We start from the raw sequence: 19,425 nt of genomic DNA on the forward strand, positions 1-19,425 counted from the left end.
TGTTGGCTGCCATTTAAGATGGGTTGTCAAGCATAATAGGTCCTTTTTTCTTAGAGCCTTAGAGTCTGCTGGGATTAAAGACTTGCATATGCAGAGTAACTATAATATGGGGGAGTAGTGTTGACTAATCCAAGCTGTGTGACAAATTGGGTGCAAAGGGAGGTGCTGTGCTGGGAAAGACTTGCTTGGAGCTATGCCTTAAGATTCACCTGTCAACAAAGTGTAGGGTACAGTGGGGCAGGAAGGAGACTAGAATCAAGGGGAATGGCTAGAAAGTGATTTCAGTAGCTAAGTGAGAGAATAAGATCTCAAGTTAGAACAGGATCAGGAAAGAAGTGATGAATAGGAAGATTTTTGAGGAGTTGCAAGGACCTGGAAGCCGGAAGAGACAAGGACAATGACTTCACAGTTTTGAGACTAAAAAGGCCTAGCCAGAAGAGAGGGAGCCGTCCGTTTTGGTTTGAGTTCAGCTTCAGGCATGTTGACTTTGAGGTTTTGGAACTTCTAGGCAAAGGTGTCTAGTGAACAGTTGGGAAATCACACTGGGGCTTAAGAAAGAGCTCAGGAGGTAAACTGGGCAGCCTTTGCTTAGACGGAACATGATGAGACCAGGCGCATTGGACTAGGGAAAGGTCACCGAGAGGAAAGAACTGAAAAACTTTGGTATTTTATTCTTGATCTGTGAATAAGCTGGAAAAAAACACCAGCAAAATGGTGGAAGAACCCACAAAACCACACAGTATCCATTTCCCCTGAGTGTCTAATGTGACGACAGTGGCCACTTTCTTCCTGGGAGGACAGAGTATTTGCAAGGTCAAAAATACATAGGAAAATAAAAGGAGATGGGCTTTTTTTTTTTTTTTTTTTTTAAGTTACTGTGCCTAGCAGGGCTGTTTGAGGAGACTTGTGAAGGTAAATGAGTTTAAGTTGTAGGTACATGATAAGGAAATGAAATTGGTGAAGGTAAACCACCTATCTTTTACCCCCAAGGAGCTGAGCAAGTAATGAGAGGAGATCAGTTAGTAGGGTGGAGGGGTGTGTGTGTGTGAATATGGCTTTATTTAATATTTTTAAGAAAAGGGAGAATTTAGTGCAGGTGAAGACTTAAAGGTTCTACAAGTGTGGGTCATGGATTTCTAGGCGTCTTCAGGACCCTCAAGGGGTCTGTGAGGTCAAAACTCTTCTCATAATAACACTGAGTTATTTCTGTTTCTCTTGCCTTGACATTTGCAGTGATGGTGTAAAAGCAGCTGTTGGTAAAACTTCTGATGCCTTCGTGCACGTCAGAGGAAGGGCACCAGCTATTCTAGGGCTACACATGGGTTTGTTTTTTTTTTAACCACTGCACACTTCCATCAGAAGTAATACTTCACTGAAGAAAGTCCTTGACGAAACACTAAAAATAATGAATGTTGTTCAGTCTTGACCCTTGAATTTCCATCTTTCTAATACTCTGTGTGAGGAAGTGGGAGGTCCACATAAAGCACTTCTGCTCTGTGCTGAAGTGTCATGGTTGTCTCCAGGAGAAGCAACTGTGTGATGGTTTGAATTGCAAGCTGAACTAGCCATTTTTTTTTTTAATGGAACACCATTTTTACTTGAAAGAACGACTAACAAATCATGGTTACTCAGAATTGGGTATTTGACACATTTTCTCAAAAAGGAACACAAATGATCACGTCACTTCAATTAAAAAAAAAAACAAACCTGACAGGGATTAGTTGCCAATGACAAAATTTGACCTTTTGAATGAAAATTAGGGGAATTTGCATCTGTCACAATGAGCTTGACAGCTTCCCAGGACTTTTCTATAGAGATCTGTGGTGATATTAATGAATGTGGTATTTTGATGTTGTCTAATAAAATGTGTCAACACTGGCAAGATCTACAAAACCCATATTTTCCAAATGACCCCTATGCATGATGTTATAAACCCTTGCATGGGTGAAAATCCATTTGAAGCATAAAACAGACCATTGGATTTTACTGTAACAGAGTACAGAAAGTTCACTGATACAGATTCAGAGTCAACACTGGAACTAGCCTTTAAGAAATTGCTGCTTGTCAGGTTTTAGGGAGGTATCAGAGTATCTGTAATTAACTGAGAAGGTTCCTCCCTTTCCCCACTACACAGCTCTCGGAAGCCACAATCCTTCCCATGTTTCAACCCAAGAATGCATATCATAACAACCCGTATCACAACAACCCGTATCACAACAGATTGAATGCAGAAGTAGACATCAGAATCCAACCATCTTCTATTAAATCAGATGCTAAAAAGAATTCCCAAAGTTGTAAAACAGTGTCATTCTTAAGTAACTTTTAAATTGAAAATATGCCTTTTTAAGTTAAAAATGTTACTTGTTAATGCAATTTTTATTAACTTAAAATGGGTTAACATCGATTTTTAAATTACTGGTTTTAATTTCTAACATAAGTAACCATAGATATAACCCACATAAACCAAAGCTCTTTGGAATCCTCGATTTTTAACAGTGAGCTCTGAGATCAAAAAGTCTGAGAACCACTGGCTTAGAGGAAGGAAAAGGAGAGAGGGAGAAAATTAAAATAGATGAGAGAATTGAGCCAGAATCTAATGGCTATCTATACTTGAGGATGAGGGCTTAGAGATAAGTGGCAGTATGATTGAAGAGAAAAGGGCTAATTCAGGAAACATTTTGAAAGAGGACATGGTAAGATATGGTGACAGTTTCAGTATAGGGTGCATGAGAGGAAAAGCTTAAAGATAACTTGTATAATAGCTATGTGTTTGTATTACAGACCTGGAAACTGATTATTGACAGAACTAGATCAGGTTCATGGATGGATGCTCATTTATAAATACTGTTTTTGGAGATTCAAGGAGGAGGGGTTGGCGATGGCTCAGGAGAAGGAGTAACCAGAAAGAGGCAGGAAGTGTTTGTGGAACAGAAAGCAAGGAAGGCAAGAGGCTTAGCAAGAAGCCGGTCATGGGCACGTAGAGGCAGAGGACGGGGTTTAACGTCAAGCAAGGCTGTGTCTCATTTGAAAGACTTGATTCAGAGGTACTGTCTTGGAAGCTGATAAGTCAGTGGTTCAAGGTCGTATGCTAGTGAACAGCCAGACATCAGCAACACTGCCCAGGGCTCCGCTGAGTGTGAGGATGGTGAGAGTGGAGAAGAGGCTCCTCTCGATGGCGCACCCTTTGGTAATCCCCAGGGACGCTGGGTTCTAATGAAGTCTGGCTTTAAGAGGAGGGGATGATTAGATGGGAGATGAAAGCAGTGAGCATGGGCCAACTTGAAGCAGTTTGATAATCAGAAAAATGAGGAAATTGGTTGTCTTGAAGGAATAGTGAGTTCAGAAACAGTTAAGGCAAGAAAATTCCAAACAGAAAACTTTTTTTTTTAAGGTAAGAGAAATAGATGCACACTGAGTATAGATAGGAAGCCATGAAAACAGAAAATAGTAAGAAAATGGGTACTTGGTGTTAGAGTTGGTAGGAATAATGACCAACTTTGATACAGCATCTTAAAGATGTTTTGCTCATATGGTGTTTCTCACATGTGTTTTGAGCTTCATAACCTGTAAGAAGTGGGTTATGGCCACTTCCCTGATGAGGAAATTGAGGTTTAGAGAGGCTCAAGCAGTAAGGGGTCCAGGACAGCTTTAGTGGAGAGAAGTTCTTGCCTCTGAGACTGTAGGGGGAGGGGTTGAGGGGTGGTTATAAAGGGCTCAGATAGGTTTGATGTCAGGAGGGTGGTCACTGGGGAACCAGTCCCCTTGTGGACTGAACCTGCATGTTGGCGGCCCAGATGTGATCCAACAAGTGTGAATAGTTAAAAAAGAGCCAGGTGGGGAGTGATGGAAGAAACTCCCTTTGCCTTTCTCAGCGTGATTATTCCATAGTGGTGTGGTAGCCAGGCTTCCCCAAGAACATGATTGGGAGGAATAGCACTCTCTCCACTTGCCTGATGGATTCCTAGGGAGGGCGAGGCCAGTTAATTCTCTCAGCTCCAAGTATAGCCATCATGAATTCTTTCACTCTTTAAATCTATGAGATGTAAAGCATTGCTGAGAGATGAGGCCTTTCTCTCCAGCCCTTATCCCACTGGTATGGGGTAAGGTGCACCCATTATTGATGAGTGATGTAATATTAACTACACGAATGAAAATAGCCTCTCCAGTTAGAGTGTCCCATTGAATTTTGGTTTGGGAGTCATTTTGGAATACGAATTATTGGCTCAAGGAAAATCCTGCCTGACTATTCAGATCTCAGTATTTGGTAATTGACTGCAGAAGGAGAAGTGCGTTTTCATTTCATAGTCGAAGTATCAGTGTGAGTTCATTGCCAACTCACCTCCCCCCAGATGGCACCGTCACACCGCACCCAGGGGTCCTTCTGCCAGAACGAAGAGTTCAGTGAGAGAATGCTCTGTGTGTTAGGGAAGGAAAGGTGCGGACAGCTTGAAGTGGATTAAGAAATTCATACTGAAGGGGACTTCTGAGGACAAAGTCACTAGGATGACATTTCAGTAAAAAGAATAATCTGAAAAGACAGTTGGGAAGCCTTTGGAAGAAAGAAAATTGCAGTGGCTTAATGGATGCACAAACCGGAATGAAGAACACCTGTTCATTCATCCTGAACCTGGGTAGAGTTTTGGAGCTCTGGTAGAAACAAAGTCCAGGTTGAATAGTTAAGAGAGCAAGTTAATGATGAACTTGGGTGTCTCTTGTCTATTCAGACATGAGGCCTGGAATGTCCACTGCTCCCCAGCTTGTCTGAGGACAGGAGGTTTGGATGACAAGTTGTCTTTGGAGATGTGTGTATATATATCTCATAGGTACACAACACATGTATGTATCTTTTAACGAGAACCTTGACAATCTGGGGTGTCTGTCTGCAGCTGCAGTGGGGATTCTGCTGCTCCCACCCCGCAGGAACTGCACGGAGTGAGCCCCCAGTGAGCGGGGTGCGGTGGCCTCGTTTGCCGTCAGGGTGAATTCTGTGGCGGCCCACCCTGTGCAGCTGCTCTCTCTGCCTCCACAGCAGCTGCCAACTGGGAGTCGTTCCTGGCTCTTTCCCCAGAGCGTTTCAGGTTGGACCAGAAGCTAGACATTCTGGGGCAAGTCACAATTGGGTAGCCGGGTAGAGATTGTTTCGAAAGGAAGGGAGGTGTGGAATGGGGAAGCGGCTGAGTTCTGGCCCCTCACCCACTTGTTCCCCTTTCCAGCTGCATCCTGTTCTCTCCCTCCGGTCCAGCTGCCACCTAAGATAAAGTCACTGCCCTGCCTGAGCCTTGGGGCAAGGGAGGGCGAGACTGATCCTGTTCTGCATTGGTTCAGCCCTTGGGTGTGCCTGGGTTGTACTGATTTGTTTTGGGTCCTGCCTTCCTTTCCCCAATGCCCATGTACCTTAAGAAACCAGATGTGGTTGGAGATCTCTGGTGGGAAGGGACCTTCTGTAGAGTGGCTTTGAGGGTGTGGTTGACACGCCCTGGGGTGGCTTCCTTACCCCAGTCACTGGCTTGGGGCTGCTGCTCCTCCATGTTATGAGTTTAACTCAGATGATCAGAAAGAGCAAGGCTTAACCTCTTAACCCAGAACAATGGAGCCTTGATTATTTTAGCTCTGCAGTTTTCTAGAGCAACCAAAAAACAACCAGCCTGGAAACAGCCCTTCTTCTCACCCTAAACCTTGGGAGCTTTGGAGAGCGAGCAAGGGGTAGAGTGCTTCTCCTTCCTTGAGGACACAGCCGGCCTCGTTTCCCTTGTCGCTGCCCTCCTGGAGCCTGACCTAGCAGAACTGATAATGTGGGTGAGGATAATACAGGTGGTCTTCTCAGCTCTGCTTACTTTGACTTTTGCAGCTGCTTAGAAAAGGCAAAGTTAGCGTTGAACGTTGATGGTGGTATTGCAGCTCCAAGGTAATACCGTGAATTTGTTCTTTCCTCATTTTATTTTTCTATGACCTCTTATCTATTATCTGCAGATTTCCACATCCAGGGAAAATGGTTTATGAATGTGTGGATCTGGGTACCTGGACAATTAACAAGAAACATTAAGATGAATGATTGTGTTACAGGTTGCATACTGTTAAGTTCTAACTTCATAGGCATGGTTTGCTTTATACATCATTTTCATTCCCTGATAAATGCCGACTTAAAACTGTTAGAATGAATAATGTGAATATCATTTTGTCAACCATAGTTAAGTTCCCACAGGCTTTGGATACAAGGTTAACCTATAGCTCAACATTTAAATCAAATCCAACAATAAAATTCTTGAGTGCAAGGAGCAAGATGACCAGCCTTAGAGAGACTAGAGGAAGGAACAGCTTCCAGACATGCCCTGTGACCTTCAGGTGAAATGTGCTTCCAGCATTAACCTGGAGTGTGCTGAGAACACAACCGATTTTTCTATGCCTCCTCATGGACAGAAGGGTATACTACTGGGTCCAGTCTCTTGGGACACGTTTCATTGGGACTTAAGGTCTTTGTTTCAGTGTGGACCCCTGATGATTGACCCTTGGGTTGGAATTCTGGTTTTGACTTTCATTCCTGTAGGGCATGCACTGCAAGTTTCCACCGAAGTAGTCATGCCCCTGTCTTGTTTCGTGAGAGCTCGGATTTCACATTTCCCCCAGCGTATAAGTAGCCAGCATGCCACTTGGGTTTTACTTTATTTTAACCTCCTGTAGGCATTGGACACACTGTGCTCTTTAAGAGTAAGGTGAAGGTTGGCCTTTTTCTACCTTTGGTGTCTGAAGTATATTTTGCATGACATGGAAAAATTGCTATCAGATAATGACACTGTTCTTCTGATTCAGGTCAACTGTTTCACCCTTTGCACTTGGAGTTTCTCTTTTACTGTTTTCTTAACCTGTCACAGCCTCTTAATTAGAATGTATTGCTGGAGGACAGGCGGCATTGTCAAACTTTATGCGTTTTTATAAAAATACACAAAAGCACCAGGCGAGCAGCTGTAATGCCAGCTCTTCCAGATGCGGTACTGAAATTCCCCAGAGGGGCGTCTTCATTGTTTTCTTTCTTTGTTCCAGAAGCAAAGGCCGATAATGAACCGAGCTGTTCGCCGGCCGCTCAAGAACTGTTGACAAGGCTGGGATTTTTACTGGGCGAAGGGATCCCAAGTGCCACACACATAACCATTGAAGAAAAAAATGAGACCATGGTAATGCCCGAGGAAGGCACTGTGCCATTCCTGCTCAGAGGACCAGTGAAGGCGTAGCCGTCTCCCCCTGCCTCCCTGGGTTGGGTGGGGAGGTCATTGTTCAGGCCAAATATATCTGGGCCGTCGTGTATTGAAATTTATTTCAACAGTTGGTTCGTGGGTTTTTGTGGTGGGGAGGTGGGGAGAAGCAGAACTTAGGAAAATGTCCACATTAACCTTCCGGAGAGGAGCAGCTCACTGGATTAAAGTGGCTGCAACAATTCCTTAGTAACGACATGACTTTTATCTTTATAGCACCATTCTTCTCATCTGGCTGCTTTGGTATATGCTTTCCTGTGCTTTTTTTTTTATCAGTTGAGATTTTGGAGGGTCAGTGGGGTGAGGAAAATATTTATAGGAAATGAGCAGACACAGAATAAAATGAGATCAAATGGATCATCTGCTAAGAGCACTCCCTGCCTAGGGAGCAGCGGCCTGGCCTGCCCCTGCATCCCACCATCCCTCTGAGATGCACAGGGGATGTGTGAATAACAGCGAGGGGCTGGAGCCCCTGCCCCTCCCCCCAGGTCTCTGCGGGAGTGTCCTGTGCTGATTGAGATCGCAGTGGCCACCCGTCTCCTTCCCCTGATCGCAGAGCCCATAAATCTCCAGGAATTGAATCAGGTGGCAGTGCTTGTGAAACATGACAAAAACAGAGTTCCCAGATTTTCCATACAGAGGTCAAAGAACCCATTTGTCTTCTGCAGACTTGAAATGAAAGGAAGTCTGCCTGTTTGCTATTTCTGTTGTACAAATACGCATTCCCACTCAATTATGTCTAAGACTACCCTTTTAAGAAAAAAGGAAGATCACAGTGGGAGGGGACAAGAACAAGATTTCTCTTTTAAAATTTGGAAGATGGTGTATATATTAAGCTCCCTAGATTTAAAAAAGAAAAAAACAGTTTTTCATGTTCCCGTTTTTAGTTTCATTGTTTTAGCGTCAAAATACAAAGGGAGGTGTAGCCACGTCCTGTGAGAAGCCACACTAACTCCTCCTTGCATTCGTCTTGCAGTGCACAGCTCTGAGCCAAGGCATCAGCCCTTGCTCCACACTAACAAGCAGCACCGCATCTCCCAGCACCGATAGCCCCTGCTCCACCTTGAACAGCTGTGTCAGCAAGACGGCAGCCAACAAAAGTCCCTGTGAGACCATTAGCAGCCCTGGTTCCACCCTGGAGAGCAAGGACAGTGGAATTATAGGTAAGAAGCTCACTGCTCGGGAAGGTCATGGCTCCATGCACTTCATCCAGAGCGCTCACCAGGCCCTTCTCAAGAGGGCGTTAGCGTGGTGGGTGAAGGTCAGCCGCGCCGGGGCCCTGGCCTCTGCAGACAGCGCCGGCTCCATGGACAGCTGAGAGCATGAAGCATTCTTTGGCTTTTACATTCCTTGGTGTTTATCTTATAGCACGGGGCTCATTGGGTAAAGAAAATTTCCAGATCAGGCCTGGCCCCTGAAGTTGCAAAAGCCTTCCCTGCTCACTGAGTAATTCCATTTGATGGGAGTGAGGCCTGGATAGGACACACAGTAGGGTGGCGAAAGCCCTGTGTGTTGAGACACCTTCCCCGCCCAGTCTCAAGGTCACTGGTTTTCCCACTTATTTACAGGTGTTCTTTCGTTTCTTATAATGGCATCTGACCACTGTTCGGAGGCCAGGATTTTCTAAGGAAACCATACCTACGCAGTGTTGTTGTGCTGAGGGTCTTCTGGGGATGCAGGGTACCCCTGACTCTAAGGCTGCTTGGCTGGGTGACTTGAGCAATATTGAATTGAGTTCTTTGCATACTTCTTTCCTTCTCAAAGGAAGTCAGAAGCAAGGATTTTGTATATGTATAACAAACATGATGCCGTACATCAGAAATTAACACAACGTTGTAAAGTGACTATACTTCAATAAAAAAAATAGCATTCTAAATTAAAATAATACATTTAAATTTTAAAAAGTAAGGATTCTGATTAGTTCAGTAGTTTCTGATTAGAATCAACCAGGGAATTGAAGAGCCCTTGTTTTTACATCCTGCCCTGGACAGAGTGTGTTTGGGTTTCTGCAGGTGGGCCTGGGTGCCTGTGTGTCTCAGCCTGCAGCCTGGTGCCTTTCAGGTCACTCGCTCAGCCTCCCGTGCGCTGAGACCCGGCCGCACTCTAACACGGGTGCTGTCCTGCACAGCTCAGCTCCTCCCCGTGGCTGAGTGACGCACCTGTGTTTGAGGGATATTTTATGTTTTCTTACGGACTGAGCCCCACTCCCGTCCACATTAATAGGTAACCAAGTGCAGTGACGTCAGAGCTCTTTATTTTCTTTTGTAATGTGCAGTTTCCTTCAAGTGTCATTTGACAATCCAAGCTGCAGGTTCATCCAGTTTGTGTTTTGGAGATTATCACAGAAGAGCTGTGAGGTTTCTGGGACTGGGTTGCGGGCTCCCTGGTGTGGCCGCCCCACAGCTTTGTGAGGGTCCCTCTGCCTGAGGAAAGGCCTCTTCCCTGAGTTCTTACTTGGATCAGGATCTTCAGTGGGGTTTTGTTTCATTTGTGTCATATTTGTCTTACTGAGATACAAGTAGCCCACCATAATATTCTCCCATTTAAACCATCGAGTGGTTTGTGTTGTATTCAGAGTTGTGCAGTCATCACCACCATCTGATTTCAGAACAGTTTTGCCACCCCAAGAAGAAACCCTGTACCCATGAGCAGTCACGATTTATTTCCCCCCACACCCTAGCCTGACTCAACTGGCCGTCTGCTTTCTGTCCCTGTAGATCAGCTCATTCTGGACATTTCATATGAATGGTGGGTTGAGGTTTTGTAGCAGATTTGAATTCTTTTTGCTTGGCTTCAAGCCCGTGCAGTGAGCTTACTCTGCTAATTTCCCATTCTCGCCTCTCTCTACCTTTCCACCTGCTGTTTCTCCTAACAGATTTTCCCCAGTGTTACTTCTGTTTTCATGCCCATCCCTCTCTGAGCCGTCCACCACTGAGAGATCTCTGGCATCAATTCTGTGATAGCCAGTTGACTTTCTTTGTAGCCTTCTTAGCTCTTCTGAAATGTCCTCTCCTCCACAGAGTCTGTCTGTCTTCAAGAAGCTGGCCTGGGCTACACATTTTTTTGGATAGCCTTTTCCTTTTCATTCTGTGTTCTGGCATTGCCTGCCTCTGATTACAACCAAGCCAGTTTCTTGTTTTAATAGAAACCTTTTCAATGACAGAAAAGTACCCTCATTCATTCATTCATTAGTTCGTTCTTACTCTGTCTCTTTCTCTTACTGAGAGTTGGTGCTGCAATTTTAAAAGTGTTCTAAAGAGGGAAAAGAAATTTTCTGGTTTGTCAATGAATGACTGAGCTGCAGGAATATTGAGGTTATTAATTAGTACCTGACTGAATACAGTCCCAGCCGAGCCCAGGCTGGTTAGTCCCCCATTACATGCTCTCTCCATAGTGTCTCAATATTTTCTTTTAACTTATTCTTGTTATATTATTTACTTTTGTCTCCATGTGGTTGGGGCAGGGTGGGTCTCATCTACATTCCTCTATCTCCTGGGCTCCTACAAAGGAAAGAGAACTGTTGCTATTACGAGTTGCACTAAAGGAGGCAATGGTTTAGACGGTTTCTGAAAAAACCATGTGGGATTCCCATTCCAAGTTGGCATAGTCAAAATTTTTAATGTCACCTGTGTTTTAAGTTGTGTCTTGCTAAAGTCAAATGACATATTTCATGTTACTGAGGCTGCCCTTCATTCCTTGGCTCAAGTCAACATGTTCTCGACGCAGCTGAATGTGAAAAATGATAACAATTGAGGAGGAAGTGGTTCGAAAGTCCCTCTTTCAGGGAAGACCACCCTCCCACACCCCTTGCTTCATGAGATGGTGCTTCATGCCTAGTTAGCACATCTCCTGCAGGGAGCGAGGACTGTAGGTGGCTGGAAAGGGCACAGTGTGCTGGTGACAGTGTTCGTCTGTTCTCTCTCCTTCAGTGACCTGCAGAATTAGAACGTGTTGCCAAGGAACACATTGGAGGTGTGGTAGGGAGGAGAAGGGGAAAAAGCAGGCATTTCCTCCCCAGGCAGACTGTAGCCACAGCTCTTTGAAGAGGCGGGCATGGTGGGGCAGAGGAAGGGGAGAGCTTCCTCCTGGGTCAGTCCTGGGCATGGAGGCCCCATCGCTCTTTGGGGAGCAGGGACTTGTGACTCAGTTACGGTTCTGTGGTTGCTGGAGGTGGGGCCTGTACTTTTTGTACCTGGAGAACACCCCTGTTTTTGTAAGATGTAGCCTGGGAATGGCAAGCTTTGTGCATCTTAACTGTTTAGCAGAGTAAAATATTCAAGAACACAATGATCCCAGTGAGCAGAGATGAAGGTGAGATATCTTGGCTTCCTGCTTTGGAAGGGTTGGCAGCTGCTTATAAAACAGGCTGGGTAAGATTCATGTTCCAAACTACACAGGCCCTGGAGAAGAGAGGAAGAGGCTTTCCATTTAATTTTCCATTTTAGGTTGTGACAGATTTGTCGACCCATGGAGCTCGGGTCGGAGCGGCAGAGGCTGGGGGTGGGCTGGTGCGAAGAGCTCGCAGCTGCCCCGGCATTTCAGGCTTTGGGGAAGCATGGGCTCCCATCCAGGGCTTAGACCAGAGTTCCATGTACAGTATTAGCACCGTTTATTTAGGGGAAATTTCAAACGGTGCTAACCTATCCTCGAAAATTCCTGGGCCTCCCCCTTACTATTTAAGCTGACTTCCATCATGCTAATTCTATTCAATCTAAATATTTTTGCCCAACAGATGCCGTGAAGGGAAGCTTGTGTCCCCATATGTCCAGGCAGCCTTCTTGGGCTGCCCGAGAGCGCCCTGCCTGCATTGTTTCTACTAGTTTTGATACATTGCAGGGGAACAGAGTTTTCCTTTTGGAACTGCTTAGGAGAACGGGCAGGCTAACAACCATCAGAAGAATTTACTGGGCCCCTTCCAGTCTTTCTCTGTGGAGGCCGAGGCTCAGCGGAGCCCCCCCCCCCCATTACTGTGTTATGCAGAGGAGAGGCCCACTTCATCCTATTTCAGGAAGTCCTAGTTCTTCCAACGTAAATGTCTTTAGAAGTTTAATAATTCTGTCATGGAGAAATACTGTCCAAGCTGGATGAGATTAACTGAATTCCCTACGAATATCTTTTTTTTTTTTTAAAGTAAAATTCCCTACTCTTTGCATGTAAGATCATTGGCAGTACTTAGAAGCTAATGTCTGATTTTTCAAATTTGCAATGTGAAAACCTAAACATGATGTCAGCTGTACTCATTTACCTTAAAGCAGCTTTTCAATTACTTGCTTTGAAAAGGAAAACTTTATGGAGAAGTAGCATTTAAAGGTATTTCCTCCATGACGGAGAAAACATTTTTTCTTAGTGACACTCCCTTGAATGTCACTTGCTTTCAACTGTTATGAATGGAAATTGGAGACCGCATTAATCTCAGCTTAGAGAAAAATGAAGCCCAGGCCGACTTCAGCATATTGCAGGTTCGGTTCCAGACCCCTGCAATAAAGCAAATACTACGATAAACCGAATCACATGACATTTCTGGTTTCCCAGTACATGTAAGAGCTTTTGACACTGTACTCTGATCTATTAAGTGTGCAGCAGCATTATGTCTAAAAAAAAGTACATATCTTAATTAAAAAAGCACTTATTACTAAAAAATGTTGACCACCATCTGTGCCTTCAGCTATTTGTAGGGTTGTATGTAATCTTTTTGCTGGTGGAGGGTTTGAAATATTTCAAGAATTACCAAAATGTAACAGATACGAAGTGAGCAAATGCTGTTGGAAAAATGGCGCCAATAGGCTTGGTTGATGCAGGGTTGCCCCAAACCTTCAATTTGAAAAAAAAAAACAAAAACAATTTCTGCCAAGTGCGATGAAACAGCGTATACCTCTATGCCTGTGCATTGGAGTCTGTGTGAAAAACAATCTGATTAAGAAAAGAAAACATCACTGAAAATAGTGGGCTTTAAAGCACTTTTGGACATAAACATACTGTTGAGTTTTTGTTTATGTCCTTACCGTGATCAGTATTTTGTGTGTGTGTGTATTTGCTTCAAAGAAATGGGCTTTTTCTCTGTTGAGGAAGAAACAGGATAGATATTGGATGAGGAGAAACAAAGCTCACCTTTCCTGTCAAGATTTAAAATAAATCCTTCCTATCCATTAATGATGGACATGCCAGGAGAAGGGTTTACAGGTAGCAATTTAAAAAATTCTGGCAGAGAGAGAGGCTGTTAAAGTCAGCCACCCTTCCATTTCCTTTCTCTGCCATCTGCTCATACATGCTGACATTTGTAATCTCCAGATCACTTCTGTAGTGTGCTGCATGTGTTTCCTTTAGAGAGCTGGTGTTAGGACAGCCCTGTGGAGTGAGGGGAGGGGAGGGGATTCCGAGCGGACAGGCATCTCACCCCGCCATCTCCGGCACTGGGCATCAGGCGTGTCTCCCAGACAGAGCAGATGTGTCCTCCACCTGCCCTGCTCCTCCATGCCTGAGCCACCACATTCCACCAGGCCAGGTAGCTTTCAGGATGATTAAGTGCTCAGAATTTGAAAAGAGCAAAGCAGGAACACGGGTGCTCCCTGCTGCCGCTCCACTTCCCTTTCTTTGGGGGACGGAGGAGGTGAGCTTATCTTACTTAGCTCTCTTCCTGCTCACTTTGAAGCTGGGAGGCAGGTATAAATTTAGATGGGGGAATACCTTCACAGAAACATGGCTATGGCTCCTGCAAAAGTGGCTTGCGGTGAAATACCGGACACTTGATTAGTGTCCTGCTGGTGCTTGCTGGAGTTTGATAATACTTGTTTTTTCTGTCCAGTGGCTTAGCATATAAAAGAAAGTTAGTACGGGCTGACTTTTATCTTCTCGTGTCTCCTGTGCCCTCCTCGGCTTGTAAAATGAGAGTGATTCCAGAGGTACCTTTAGACCTTTTACTTCCTGGACTATGTGTCCCAAGGGAGATGATCGGCTGCAGAGAGAGACATACAAAGAGGAATTAATTGTCTTATTTTCGTTTCTAACTTGTTGTAAATCCTGCCCTTTGGATTTTATGCTAATACTGCTTTGTTGCCACCTGTATTGCCCTGCTCGCTACTAAATTGAAGTGCTTTGAAATTGATTTGGTAATAACTATTTAGAGTGTTTGAAATCTGTGTTAATATGCATTTTGCTACATTGCCTGCAATTTAAAAAATCATCCTTAATTATGGAAGCTTTTTTAAAATCTCTTGGGTGGAGGAGAATTTGCCTTTACATATATAATTCGGTAACGTACTTAGTGTGAGAATGAAGTCTCCAGTGATGATTCAGGCTAGCAGACCTCCTGCCATACTTGTTTTCAGACCGTGGTTGGATTCTTCTGGCTGCTCTGTCTGAAGCATTTATTGGCACCGACCATGTACCAGAAGCAAGTGTGCTCAGAATGGGGACGGTAGAGATAGGCACAGTGTCTTCTTTAACTTGTCTGCCTGTGGAGCAGGAATGATCCCCTGCCCTTGGAGACTTGGGCAAGTTGTCAGTTGCTGAAAAGGGGTTCAAACATGATAGTGATTGACACCTCTGATGGAAGGTGTATGCTGTAGGTGCATAATAATGCCAATTACTAATAGTGCCTTACGCTCTTTTTTTTGGAAGAGTCTGGAACTCTGTGGAGTCATTGGACTAAGTCAGAAGTTCCCCCGTCTAGGTCTTTGGTGTACAGAACATATGACGCCTTACCAAAGCACTGTGTCATGAGCTATTGCTAGAAAATTTCATGCTGTTGAAATCCGAAGGCCTGTCCTCCCCTCCCCCACAGCCCTGCCCCAGCTGCCCCTTCAGGTGTCTCCACAGCCAGAGGCCTGCTGAGCGCTGCTGTGACCACGTGGCTGTGGCTCAGGTCCCCAGCCTTGCTGCGTGTCATAACAGAGCACGCCTTGCGCAATGCGGTGAGCGCTGAGCTGGAGGTTTGGGACAGAGATCTGTCTGTTACACACCAAAGCACAGGGCCCCTGTGCCCGGCCAGAAGGAGCACGGCACTACGGGGGTGACACAGGGCTGGCTGGAGGAGCCACAAGCTGCTGGCCAGGTGGAGTGGCAGGAGAAGCCAGAAAGTCCTCTGGAACCAGGTGATTCAGGCCGCCCTTCCTGCACCCTCTCCTTCCCAGGCTGAGCCAGGCAAGAGCAGGCACCCGCGAGTGAGCCTCAGACTTTGCTCCCTGCCATCTGTGAGCAAGTAGGTGGGGTGGAGAGAAGCACTGTCTGGCATTTCTGGGCAGAAGTTTCCATGCAGGCTGGTTTTATCCCTGTAGTCGTGCCCTTTGTCGCTCCAGGAGCTCCAGAGGACAGCACGGCAGCCCGACCCAAGGGAGGTGGGAGCACAGAGGAGGAGGGGAGGGCCTGCATTTGTTGGGTCCAGGGAACCGGGCTGTGGTCACGTGGCTTCCTGGATGTGTGGCTCTGATCATTCCTGCTCTCATCGACTTCCCCTGCTTTCCATAGTTTTCAGTGACCTTTATGCTGTCAGGTCAAAGGAGGCGTGCCTGCGGGAGTTGGATTTCCCTTCTTCACTTCCCTTCTCCCACTTTCCTCAGCAGCCATTCTTCTGTTTCTTTCTTGTTTGACCTTTAATTCACTGGCCCAGTGTTTTAACGTTTAAACTCCTCCTGTCAACCATTAAACTGGATGTAGAAGTTCAGAGATGTTTGTTTGGTTTTTTCCAGGGCTACTTTATTTTCCTTCAGTTGTGTGGGGGAGGAAACCAGTCCTGGGGACTCAGGGTCCAGGAGGCACTCGATCTCTGTCCTTCTGTCAGACTTCCTCCACAACCCAGGACTCTCTTCACAGAGCCCTGGCTTTGAAAACAGGGAATGCAAGACGATGTGTGGAGTGCTTGAAGAAAATTTCAGTTTGGGGGTGTTTAAAAATCCTTTCAAAATGTATGTTTTTGTGTATGTTTTGTGTTACAATACATTAGAGTAGTGCATGTACATAGTTTATAAATACACGTATTGGAAGGCAAGCTCAAAGTTTTCTAACAGTGTGGTGCGACTGAACAGTGTGGAGCATCTCTCGAGCGCAGCAGGGCTTCAGGTGCGCTGGGGCTTCCTTGCCCACAGGGCTGTTAGGAGTGCTGAGTGAGGTGCCGTGTGGGCTTAGGCCCATGCACAGTGAGCACTGTTGTAATACTCACGTTGGCCACTGTTGCTGTTCTTATTTCCTAGGGGTACTTACTTACTGACACTTAATCCCTCCTCAGTGGATCTGAAATGCTCATAGATATTTAGCAAAACAAGATTTTTCTTTTTCAGGAAAGGTGTGAGTTGGGGAAAGGAAATAAAAATGAGAGAAAAGATGAAGTCAGGAGTTAGGTGCATGAGATTTTACTAATTTTGTTTATAAGTGAGCAGGAAGTTTTAAGATCCCTAGTAGGCAGTATAAAGACAGAAGTACTATCAAACACCCAAGAAGATGTTTGTAAGGTAAAGACAAAAATGTGCCCATTCCTAGTCCTGGGCCCAGAGAGACATGCCCCCCCACAGTTCCTCAAAAGGGGAGAAGCCAGTTTGAACCCAGGCCCCTCGCACTTTTCACCTGTGGTCTGTTCCACAGCTCAGAGAGAGAAGAATTTAGCTCTATGTATATGTTTGATATCAATGGCCCTTAGTTCCTAAACAGTTCTGGAGGTAGTCCATTTAATTTACTTCTTAATGTTTTTTTAAACCTACAATTTGATTTAGATCCCACCAAACTACTTATTGGGCGCTGGACTCTATTGTTTTGTTTTGTTTTTTTAATTCTATTTTTAATGAACATTCAACACATGAGAGAACCTTCAATAGGCAAAGAGGGGTTGAGGGGAAGTTGGGAAGTAGATGGAATGGTTCTATTGCAGCGCCTTATAATAGCAAAATGTATAATGACTGAGTGGGCCTCTCTCCCTGCCTCCCCCTGTTGGCCGGTGACTCCCTCTTGGCTGCTCTGAGCCCACAACTTGGCTCTCTCCACCAGCCCCTGCCCAGGGGCTGCTCTTCTTAACAAGGCAGACTTCATGAACTGCCAAATACTTTTTAGCCACAGATACTTAAAGAACTCCTTTTATGTGCTGAGAACTGTGCAAGGCAAAGGAAGTTTTAATACACACTGCGTATGCAGTCAGGACTGGTGTCAGACGTACGGCTCACTGTGTGTGTGTGATCAGTTTCTCCCGCGTGCGTTTCCGTATTTATAAAGTGGGGTTGATGATTCTGAGCCTTTCCACCTCTTCTCACATGCTGTAGTGATCATGTATTTGTCCTAGTATATTTGGAAAGTGCTTTGGAAATAGTATTGCCCTGTGCACTAGTAGGTCTGGTTAAATGTGCTGTTACTGCAGAGGGAATTAACCCTCCGTCTCTAGCTAAGTGGAATTTTCAGATTACATGGAATTCAGAACCAGCACATGTGAGTTCAGAACTAGCACAAGGAGCAGTACCAAACCTCATTTCATACTGACTTGTCAAGCCTAACCTCACAGCTTGACAAAACTTAAGGCCTGATAAGTCACTCATTTTACAGAATCCTGCATGTCAGCAGAACAGTTGAGACCCCATCTGAGTGATGATGGCAAGTCTTAATTGACAAACACTGGCATTTATATGAATTGAAGGAGTAAGATGTTAGAATTTTTGAGTTGTTAGGGAGCTTTCAAGATTACCTAGTCTCTGGAAAATGTCAAGTGGTACTTATTTTTCAGAGCTTTTTAAAACAAACAAATCATCTGAGTTAGAATGTTGCCCTAGGTGGTGGGGGGTGTGTGTGTATGTTAACTTGAAGGTGACTGGGTTAACTTAATTAGTTTATTTCTGTTAACCTGGAAGAAAAACAGGTATTTTTGGATAGCCTGTCATTTGTTGTAAGAACTACTTTCCTTTCCTTGGAGAGGATGGAGCTGCCCTATTTGGTGTGCTTCTTAGGTTGTGTGGGGAAACGGGCGCCTTTATCTGCCCCAGTGGACCTGCTTCGGGGCTTGATTGTACCTGAACTGAGATGAAAGTTCACTGCCTGGGCTTCAGGCCAGACGGCTGGGTCTGGTATTGGACCCCAGGGAGAGTGTTGTGAGGGGTCAGTCTCAGTGGGACATCTTGGTGGGAGGGCCTATGGCTTCAGGGCTTCTCACCTTGGAGACGCTTACACTTACAAACATATTATAGACTCATAATATCCTTCTTTTGAAGTGGCGGCTTGTCTGGGACTGCTGTTCCCAGCTACTGTTCCTGCCGCTGGGGGCCTTCCACCCCCCACCCCCAACTTTGCTCCCTCTCACTGCCAGGACCTGAACGGTGTCCTTCATCGGGGCCTGGGCGCTTGTGGCTGTGCAGTGAGAACCAGTCCTCCGGCCTGTCCCTGCAACCCAGGAGCCCTGGCCCGGCTGTCCCTGCTCAGCTGCTGCTTGGGTCCTGTAAGTCCTACTTCCAGTGCTGTCACCTGTAACAGGAATTAGGGAAGTCCCAGTTCCTGCTCCCACTGCTTGAGGTCTGGGTTAAGATCAGGTCCTTTGGGATTTGATTCTGAAGTGCAAAGCCCTTAGGGAGAGCAAATGAGCAAAAACGAAACTGTGACTTCTGTTTTTCACCTTAAGAATATGTGCCCCCAAATAAAACAGCCACTGCATGAAAACCTAGCCTGTCACCCTACCCCCAGCCTGGAACTATTTCTGTAACTTAGACGTTAGGGTAGCCCGGGAACCTAACTAATTAAAGCATGCCCAAAGGAAAGCACCCTGAGTCCTGGCTGGACTTGGAAACGACAGTTCATAACACAATCACAACTTATTAACAGGCTGATTGTTCATAACTCATTACCATTTATAAGCAATAATCTCATTAATAACTTAAAGAGTATTCTTGTGAAGCCCTCAGCACAGTCTGACACATAGTGACCTTCAATACGTATTAGCTGCTGCTCTTACCACCGCCAGCATTTTTAGGATGGAAAGAGTCATACCTCATACACTTAGGCTCCTGTGAATGAACCATTTGAGAAAACATGCAATGAAGGCTGTGGTTGATTCCAAACAGACAGACAGACTAGTATTAACACTCCTGATAGAGAACTTGGAAATGCAGAGAGTAATGACAGATACCCAAAGAGTGTGACGGGCCTGTCCCAGATCAACCTACACTCCGTTGGGGACGTAATACCCACAATCCTGAACCAGTAACAGTGAGATTAAGCG

At 45.3% G+C, this 19,425-nt stretch overlaps 1 protein-coding gene across 10 annotated transcripts in view; it reads left to right on the forward strand.

Moving 5' to 3' along the window:
* TANC1 (tetratricopeptide repeat, ankyrin repeat and coiled-coil containing 1) overlaps positions 1–19,425 on the forward strand; it is a 206,469-nt gene that overhangs the window by 131,390 nt on the left and 55,654 nt on the right. For 7 of the 10 annotated variants that reach the window (XM_074363727.1, XM_074363733.1, XM_074363734.1 and 4 more), the window contains exons 6-7: positions 7,039–7,169; positions 8,224–8,410. In XM_074363727.1, the coding sequence (XP_074219828.1) occupies positions 7,039–7,169; positions 8,224–8,410 (318 nt within the window). Of the gene's footprint in view, positions 1–5,534; positions 5,906–7,038; positions 7,170–8,223; positions 8,411–19,425 lie in introns of those variants that run through there. The other 3 variants (XM_074363730.1, XM_074363732.1, XM_074363736.1) reach the window with 2 other exon arrangements.

The sequence above is a fragment of the Camelus bactrianus genome, chromosome 5 (genome assembly GCF_048773025.1).
Source record: "Camelus bactrianus isolate YW-2024 breed Bactrian camel chromosome 5, ASM4877302v1, whole genome shotgun sequence".
NCBI lineage: Eukaryota > Metazoa > Chordata > Mammalia > Artiodactyla > Camelidae > Camelus > Camelus bactrianus.